Source organism: Dysidea avara, chromosome 1, assembly GCF_963678975.1.
Source record: "Dysidea avara chromosome 1, odDysAvar1.4, whole genome shotgun sequence".
Taxonomy (NCBI): domain Eukaryota; kingdom Metazoa; phylum Porifera; class Demospongiae; order Dictyoceratida; family Dysideidae; genus Dysidea; species Dysidea avara.
This window is the reverse complement of record NC_089272.1, coordinates 39,418,191-39,427,480: the sequence shown is the minus strand read 5'-3', so window position 1 is coordinate 39,427,480 and position 9,290 is coordinate 39,418,191. Positions and strand designations below refer to the sequence as shown.

At 37.5% G+C, this 9,290-nt stretch overlaps 1 protein-coding gene across 1 annotated transcript; it reads left to right on the top strand.

Annotated features, from left to right (window-relative positions):
• The first annotated feature begins 970 nt into the window (after positions 1 to 970).
• On the top strand, positions 971 to 2,890 carry LOC136264265 (uncharacterized). The gene is made up of 3 exons (XM_066058975.1): positions 971 to 1,447; positions 1,571 to 1,841; positions 1,906 to 2,890. The coding sequence occupies exons 1-3, from the start codon at positions 1,206 to 1,208 to the stop codon at positions 2,329 to 2,331; spliced, it is 939 nt and encodes a 312-aa protein (XP_065915047.1). The 5' UTR covers positions 971 to 1,205; the 3' UTR covers positions 2,332 to 2,890.
• Positions 2,891 to 9,290: the final 6,400 nt, after the last annotated feature.

Below are 9,290 nucleotides of genomic sequence, written 5' to 3'. Positions count from 1 at the left end.
TTGTAGAGAGTTCAGCTACAAAGAAACTACCATGTAGAGAGTTCAGCTGCAAACAAATTGCCCTGTAGAGACAAACAAATCACCCTGTAGAAAGATCAGCTAGAAGTAACACCTGCTTGTAGTGCTGTGCACGTGATCTTCCGGCTCCCGGTTTTACCAAGCAAATCTTCCACTCCCGATCCTACTCCCCTCCTGGTTTTACCAATACCCCCTGATGGCTGAGTTGGTATCTATACCACAGCTCGTTCCCCAATAAATTAAGCTAACCAAGGCCATTATAGCGATGCACCACTCGACAATGAATATCAGACACTTATCTACCCCGTATAAATGATGCTATAACTAAGCGGTATAATGACTGGAGAGGTTGGCATCGATGACGGCACCTCGCGCTAGTGCATAACAAACGCACTACCAATGAATAAACTATTAAACCGCCAATACAGTAAAATCGTTTCTTGTACACAGCAATCAGCACTAACCAATAGTAGCTAATTGCGTTCTTGTTCTTTCCCTGTTACAAACTGAATGGGCGCCTTTGATCTGCACACGCCCTTGCATACCACAAATCGATTTGACACACCCATTCGGTTTGTATCTGATTTGTAAATAACTTCACCCTAGGGTCTGGGACTTGTGTTTACTAATCAGATACAAACCTCATGGGTGTGTTACAACTATTACTTGTAGCTACAACATTACAAATAATCATTTAAAGATCTAACTAACACTAACTATGTTGGAACATTTAGGATGGGACACTCTTAAAAAAAAGTGTATGATAACAAGATTACAAACACTATTTAAATTTTTACACAATGGCTATGGTCTCGAAATCCCACATCACTAGCTATCTCCACCCAACAAGACACACCAGACAGTATCACCCTCAACACTTCATTATTCCAAATTCATCTACTGTAACCTATCAACGGGGTGGGGTAAAAGCGGGACGGGGACGAAAGGGGGTAAAAGCGGGACGGGGACGGGGACGAAGCCATGTTGACGTAGCTGTGCTCACGTGTCACTGAGAGATTTCTGCAATAAGCCATAGCTGAGAGCAGCATTCTTTACTTCAGAGGTGCTATTTATAATAAAGCTTGAGAGATTTAGCTACATTATACTCAAACTTACAAGACAGACTTATTGTAACGGTGACTTAAATCAGTTTGAGCTACTTAGTATCTGCTGAGACTAATCTCTTTATGGATGACTCAGAAGATGGCTCGAATCACGACACAGATGACTGCACAGTGATTTCAAATGATGCCAATGGTGCCCTCGAAATGGAGGAGATTGTATCCTATTTAGAAGGAGCTGGAACCAACTACAAAGATTTTTTGAACACCTCTGTCAAGCCACCCGTGCAACCCCGAGGAGGAACACTGATATTGTCTGATTTAGGCCCAGATGAATCTCAATGGGAGAGCAACAAAAAGAAGCTAAGGTATAGTGAGCTATGCAATCATGAACATATAGAATTATATCAAGAGTTATTATTAACTCTTGCCTATACCTATGTTGTTTGTGTATATTATACTGTGCTAAAATTACCTCTTTATCTACACAGATGTGACCAATATAGATGGGTCCATAAAGGCACTAGGACTTTTGACCGTGGGAATTATTCTGTGAAGAAGAAGACTGGAGCTATTGATGTAGCAGGGATAGAAAAGCAAACTGGTGATAACTCCTTCAAGCGGTTGGAATATTGGGGTATTGGCTCAAGCTATTTAATTCACTATCTGGGAGATCACAATGCATTTGTACCATGTGCACACCGGAACAGCAAGAAAAGTACCAAACCATTTGTATGGTCAGCACCTCACATTAAGGAAAAGGTATAGTGTAATAGTTAAGCATGAAATAGTTAGGGACCTGCCTATTATGTTCAAAATTTTGCAGGTTACTAATAAAGGACCAATGATGTCAGCACAGAAAGTTTATCAACAGTTAGTCAATGAAGATGAAGGTGGGCCTAGACATGTCATCAACACACCTAGAGACCAGAATCAAATCAAAAACTTCCAGAAAGATGAGAATCGCCAGTTCCGGATTTCACATGATGGTATTTACAACACATACCAACTATGTTTCCAGCTGCAACTGAAAGATCGTAAGGGAGAGCCCCAAAATTTTCTTCGAAATTTTCAAGTGTACCCAACAGTCTGTGTTCACATGGTACCACATACTGCAGGTGTCGCAGCAATGCAAATCTCAATACTGTCCAGCCAACAACCCAGTGAAAACAGGCTACCAAACAACATTCTCATTGCCTCCGACTCTGTGTCCATCCAATGTTCAGAGAATCTTTCCAGTTCCAGGAGATGACATGGGATACTGTGGATCCGAGTTCCCTAAGAAACCACCTCGGAAAGCTCCTTATATTCTCAGTGACAGGATTAATACCACAGAAACTATCAAAACACAAAACAGTAGAGAGAAATTCTATTCCTGCAATGGAAAACCAAGAGTCCTTTCATCTGGTTTCATGAACAAGCATCCATGGCTGCTTCCTATTAGCATTGAATCTCTCAGCCTTCATCAGATCAACTGGATGCCACTGTCCATCACTGTTTACAATTATTGTTACCAACTTGGTGGTTGCACGATCAACACTGGAGGCCACTTTGTTTCAATTGTGTTGTGGCATGGACGACCATACTTTTATGATGGCATGAAATCAACCAACCAACAGCGTTTCATTAAATATAACCATGAAATGGTTTTAAACTTAGAAAACTGCACAGGATCATATGCATATTATTTTCTGTTTAGCAAGTAATCTGTTTATTATTGTTGTTTTATCCATGTATAGCTGTATTTTGCGGTATGTATAACCTGTATACATGGTGGAAAACTGGTATTAATTTCTAGGCAGTATCATTAATGTATGGAGAAAAGGTTATAATCAGGATCAAAATCACATAGGCTCCCCTCTAGCTATATGAGGGTCATTATTATTTACTATTACTGCAATACAACTTCACTTTGAAGGATACAATACATATATATAGATTAAAAATACATTAGCTACATAAAATCATAATACAGTATTTAATAAGTACAAGTAAAACTGATCAAGAGATGGGGAATCTACAATGTGGTCTGGTAATTTGTTTGACTATAAAAAAAGTTCTATCGTATCAAGACTTCAATGAATAGTATTATAGAATATTTTTATTATGATGAAACAACTACAAAGTAAATGCAAGTCAATCCTCGGACAACATGCGACCGCACAACTGACCGAAAATGAGGACAGTACACAGGCACGGCAAAGAGTATTTACAAAAACTAAACTTACAAAACAGGTTTATTAGCTTCAACTTGAAACAGGTTAGCTGTCCACTCATTAAAATAGCAACAGAAGAATATTTGCTGAGAAGCAGATATTGAGGCTCTGGCCATCCTATTTATTATTGATTGTATGCAAATATTATACAGTAGAAATCACTATAATTGTGGGAGGGGAATAGCTAGTTCAGTGACTGAAGTGCAATCAGGCATAGTGCTAGCACAACTATACTCTCAGTATATAAGAGAGGGAATACAGCATCCATAATGAACTAGCTATTTATAGCTATGGAGGCAGAACTAGATTTAGGTAACCCCGTACAGTGATCTAACTCTAAAGTCACTTTGGTCCCCGTCCCCGTCCCGCTTTTACCCCCTTTCGTCCCCGTCCCGCTTTTACCCCACCCCCTATCAACAGAGCTTCTTCTCAAAAACAATTAATGAATGGAATAACCTACCCACTACAATAATTGATCATGATGATTTGAATTTATTTACTGATAACCTACTTACTATCATTGTAGCTAGCTAATATTGTAAATCTTGTAAATTCTTTTTTTCCTGGGCCCATCAGCAGAGCTACCTGCCAATGCAGTAATAATAAATAAATAAAATAAATAAATAAATAAACTGTTAATATTATTTGCACACATACCACACTTTTATGTTTACACTAGCCTGTTCAGTTCTGTAAATTACATATGAATTTAATAATTTTATGCTGTTTATTTTATTCATAGCTCATCAATTTGCTATCAAAGTAAACTACCAATCCAGCTACTTGATTTAATTGCAACACAGTGATAAGAAATGCAAAGTCTCACAACTTTTTTATGGAGAAATTAATGTACTAGCTACTGGGTGTTATTTTATCATGTAAACATATATGTATTGTGTGATTCACATAGTGCGGCTTTGATAGTAATGTTACTCAATCTAGTAAGCAAATATGACTCTTTTTACAAACACTGACGCCATGTAGCTAGTTGGATCAATTTACCTTTCGGAAAAATTAAAATAAATTTCATAAAGCTAAAATCATTATAAACTCTTAGCACAAGCCTTGTATTCTTTTGAGCACATTTAACCGTTAACTGTTCACCTACAAATATTATTTCCTCAAAACTCTCATAACTGCAAACAACTTATACCATTTCATTGAGACCATGCCCCTTACTTGAATTTTGTTATTTCTGCACTCCTTTTGTTTTGATTTAAATTTAAAGTGCCGACTTACTAACCCTAAGCTTTCGTCCGTGAAACAACTATTCAACTAAAAGTGGCCTAATCTGTATTTCAGCACAGCACACATTTTACCAGAAATGGACCGATTTCTATTAAACCATACAAACCAAATCTGTACCAAATTTTCCGTACAACTATAAGATCCATACAAACACAATGCATAGCTATAAAAACTTTCACATTAATAAAAGTTACGTCCACTAGTGCTGTAATTCAATTATTCCAGAGGAAGGTTTCGAGGTGCTGGATTAGGGTACTGGGAATTCCAGGCATAAGTGACTTTCATCAAGATGTTGGTTTCTGCCCGTTTTGCATTTTCTCCTGTATCAGAAATGTTAAAACGAACAAATACGTTGTAATTCCTCCTCAAAGCTGCATTAATTTCCGTTGCCTTGTGAGAACTAGTTCTGCAATAGCAGGAAATTCTATCTGCGATATTTTCTGTATATCCAATGTATACTACACAAATGTCTTTGCTTTGCGCGGTACTTGTAAGCCCCAATTCATAAATCCCACAAATGGCATCATCACCTCTATTTCCTGCAGTCCGATTTATGAGAGCGCGTAGAGTAGCTTGTGGCAATATGTAGCCTGGCATGTTGTTTCTCCGTTCCGAAAAACGTCTATTCTCTTGTGACATTATGGCTGGTATCCAGACAGACCAACCATTCCCTAGAACCCCATCGTCATCGCGAAAACTTTCCCTGTATCTAAGAACAGCCTGGCTGATCTGCTGATTATTGTCGAAAAAATTGCCCATTATACAGCAGTTTTTGAGCTCGATATTTTCACGAAGAATGCTCAATCCGAGAACACCGGAGGATCAATCAATCTGTAGTGACTGATGTAATTATAGAACTTTCTAGAACTATCACGTGACGATACTGGACTCTTGGGACCAGGAAACTTTTGGGTATTTTCGAATACTATTAATAGCGTGCGCCCGCGCACGTTCTGCACACTAAAATCATAGATTATTATATACCGTGTTTTTCAGGGTTCTTGCGAAAATCAAAGCATAAACGTGATCAAACACGTGATCTGTAATTCAAATATCTCACACTTGCAAGGCATTTAAAGTGAATATTCGCACCTTTTGCCGATCATTGTATATGTTCAAGTATTGCTAGTATGCTGCAAGTTATGTAAGCCTTGCTAGTTCGAAGCACGGATTACGCGTTTGATCACGTTAATGCTTTGATTTTAGCCAGAAACCTGAAAACACGGTACTACGCACCCATTATATCTATGACTAAATCATAGATATACAGACAAGTACCCGGGATTGGAATCAGCTCACGTGAACCCACTGACTCCAATACAAACGCGTTCGCCGGATCATTGCTAACCCCTTTGAAAAAGATGGGATAGTGAAATACGCCATTCACAATACGTTTCTGTAAAATTTCAATAGTGAGAGTGTTTGTTGAGTTGTTGGTAAGCCTTCCTCACGAAAGGGGGTGGTTAATTAAAGGTAGGGCGTGGTTTTTATGATCAAAGAATTTTTTTCAAGTAGACATATACGACCATATTTTACATAATGAATATTTTTTATTATTATTTACCTATACTGTACAACTTCAGAAAAGAAGAAAAATGTACAGACGAATCACAAAAAAAATAATTCCAATAAGTAAATTATAATTTAATTATAGATTTAAATGCTTCAAGTGAATTAGAGTCTTTAGCTAAGTTAGGTAAATCATTCCAAAGTGAAATTGTTGCTGGAAAAAATGAGGACTGATATGAGGTCTTTGATGCTTGCAATGATAGCTAGGAGGTTAAAAGGATGATAATTTCTTGTACTGGAATATGTTGCAAAGTTAGTATACAAATCAAATGGGATATCAATCTCATTGTGAATAATTTTGTACATCATGGATAATCTTAATTTTAATCATCTGCTTTCAAGTGATTGCCAGTCCAGCTGATGCATAAGGTTAGTTACGCTAACAGTAGGGTCACGTGTGTATGTATTTGTCACAAACCGGGCTGCTCTTTGTTGTATCTGCTCTAACTGGGATATTAAGGTAGACTGTCAGGGTTCCCACATTGTTGCAGCATATTCGAGTTGGGAACGAATAAATACTGTGTATGCTAATTTCTTAGCATGGATTGAGGCACATGAGATATTACGTTTGAGAAATCCCAAGGCTTTGTTGGCTTTAGCTGTTATGTAGTTGACATGCATGTTCCATTTTAGGTCTGATTGGATGATGACACCTAAGTACTTGCAAATATCAACTTGGGACAAGGGAGAGTTATCCATGTACTAGGTTCTTGAAATAGTGTAAAGCTTACTTAGTGTTACACTCATGCTGTGACATTTATCTACATTGACTTTCATTTGCCATATCAAAGCCCATTTCATAAAGGAGTTAATATCGCTTTGGAGTAAAGTAGCATCTTCTGTACATTTAATTTATCTGTATAATATGCAGTCATCAGCAAATAATCTTATTGTGGAGTGTTTGATGACTTCTGGTAGATCATTTATGTATATTGAAAACAGTATGGGACCTAGGACTGTGCCTTGTGGAACTCTGGAAGTAACTGGAATTAGAGAAGAAGTTGAACCATCTATGATTACTTGTTGATGACAATTTGTTAGAAAAGATTTAATCCACTGTTGTCTATGCCATACCATTTCAACTTATAAAGTAAACGCTGATGAGGAACCTTGTCGAAGGCTTTGGCAAAGTCTGTATAAATAATGTCGGACTGAATACCATTGTTGTGGTTCAACATCAGATCATGTACAAATGCAATTAATTGTGATTCACAAGATCTATTTCTTCTGAAACATATTGTGAGTCAGAGAGAATATTGTTAGACTGTAGATGGTGCATTATTTGTGACGCTAAAGTATGTTCAATGATTTTGCTACTGATTGAAGTTAATGACACTGGTCTGTAATTGGGGGCAGAGCTCTTATCCCCCTTCTTGTGTACTGGGACAATATTAGTAATTTTCCAATCTTGCGGGACCAGGCCTGAATCCAGAGAGTGCTGAAAAATGATTTGGAATATAGGGGCAAGTTCGCTGTGTGCCTATTTGAGGACCCTTGCACTGATGTGATCAGGACCAGAGGCTTTGTGAACATCTAGGCCAACTAGTAAATTGTCAATGCCAGCTGTGGTGACTACAAAATCATCCAATGGTTGGTAGGGACTTGGTCCTTTGCTAGGCAACCGGGAGGTATCTTCTTTAATAAAAACCGGTTGGAAATGATCGTTAAGCACCTCTGTTTTTGCCTGGTTCTCTAATACTTCATTACCATTGACAAACAGTGATGGTATGTTGCATGTGTCCTTTCTAAGGTTTTTAATATATGACCAAAACTTTTTGTTGTGTGTACCCAAAGGTGTAATTATAGAACTGATATAGTTCGTGTGAAGTCGCCTTACTTCTCTTTGTATTTGATGCTTAAGTGACTTATAATAATCTAGGTACATTGGAGAGTGGAAGGTTTTATATTTTTTTGAACAATCTATTACGCTTTCTCATTAGCCTTCTTTATTCAGGGGTAATCCATGGTGATGTACAACGCTTCCGTGAGATTTTCTTAGGGATATAGAGATCTATGAGCTCAGTGAGTTTGTTATGGAATCTTAATAACCACAAGGAGTTAGTATCAACTTGTATCAGATCAATACTAGAGAGCTCTTCATAAAACATCTTCAAAACAAATTTAATAGACTCCCAATCAGCCTTGTTGTAAAGCAAAATGTGTCGCTTATTTTGTTTTAATGTTTTGGGCTTCAAACTAGTATCAAGAGTAAATAATGGAAGAGTTATTTACTCTTGCTAATAATAAAAAGGCTCAAAACTGACAGATTTCAGTTCTTCGAAAAGTACTTTTATCAAGTACTTTTTACTTCATCTTTGCTAGGACCTAAACTTCTTCCAAATTAACTTCTGAGGCTTATTTAAGGTGGTGTCAGTTGAGTGTTCTATTAGGATTTTGGAAGAAAAAAAATAGACGATCTCTATTATGTGAACCACTACTGTGGTTCATGATACGCAGTTGGCTACATATAAGTTAACTTTACTTACTGTAGCTACTATACGTGGTTATTCTCCAGCAGTATAGTTTCTTGAATCCCCAACACGGTGTGGTAGGGGCAATTGGTAACAGTTGAAATGGAAACTGGAAACGGAAAATGGAAATGGTAAAATTGTCATATAAATGTACCCTAGAGTAAAACCCTTGTTTAGTGGCCACCTCTTAAAGACCACCTTCTTATAAAGACAACCTCTATACAAAGACCACATTATAATTGGATCTCAAAGATGGCTAAGGCACCTTTTATAAGATCACCTCTTTACAAAGACCACCTCTTCACATGCAATAATGGCTAGGTTCCAAACATCTTATGTCAGACCACATTATCAAAACAGCTAAAAAGACTAGGCTCTTCGTTGATACAGTAGGTTGTAGTGTACTAGCTACATTTTACTTCCATGGAATATTTCTGTATGATGCATTCTGGTCCCATAGTATTATCTATGCTGGTACAAACTAAGCAATGATGGTATATGACTTGAGTGAAGTATGGGCAAAGAGATGACATTGATATGAGTCAAGAAATACATGTTTGAAGCCTACCAAAATATTACCATGTAAAGAGGTGGTTTTTATCAAAGGTGACCACAAAGTGGTCCTTAGCCATCTTTGAGAGTTAATTACAATGTGGTCTTTGTACAGATGTGGTCTTCATAAGAAGGTGGTGGCCACTAAGGGTTTT

Bases quoted from the DNA above. Each gene is read 5' to 3' on its own strand.
- LOC136264265 (XM_066058975.1), top strand. From the start codon at position 1,206: ATGGATGACTCAGAAGATGGCTCGAATCACGACACAGATGACTGCACA. The intron at 1,448-1,570 runs GTATAGTGAGCT...TTATCTACACAG, and splicing joins AGCAACAAAAAGAAGCTAAG to ATGTGACCAATATAGATGGG. The intron at 1,842-1,905 runs GTATAGTGTAAT...AAAATTTTGCAG, and splicing joins CACCTCACATTAAGGAAAAG to GTTACTAATAAAGGACCAAT.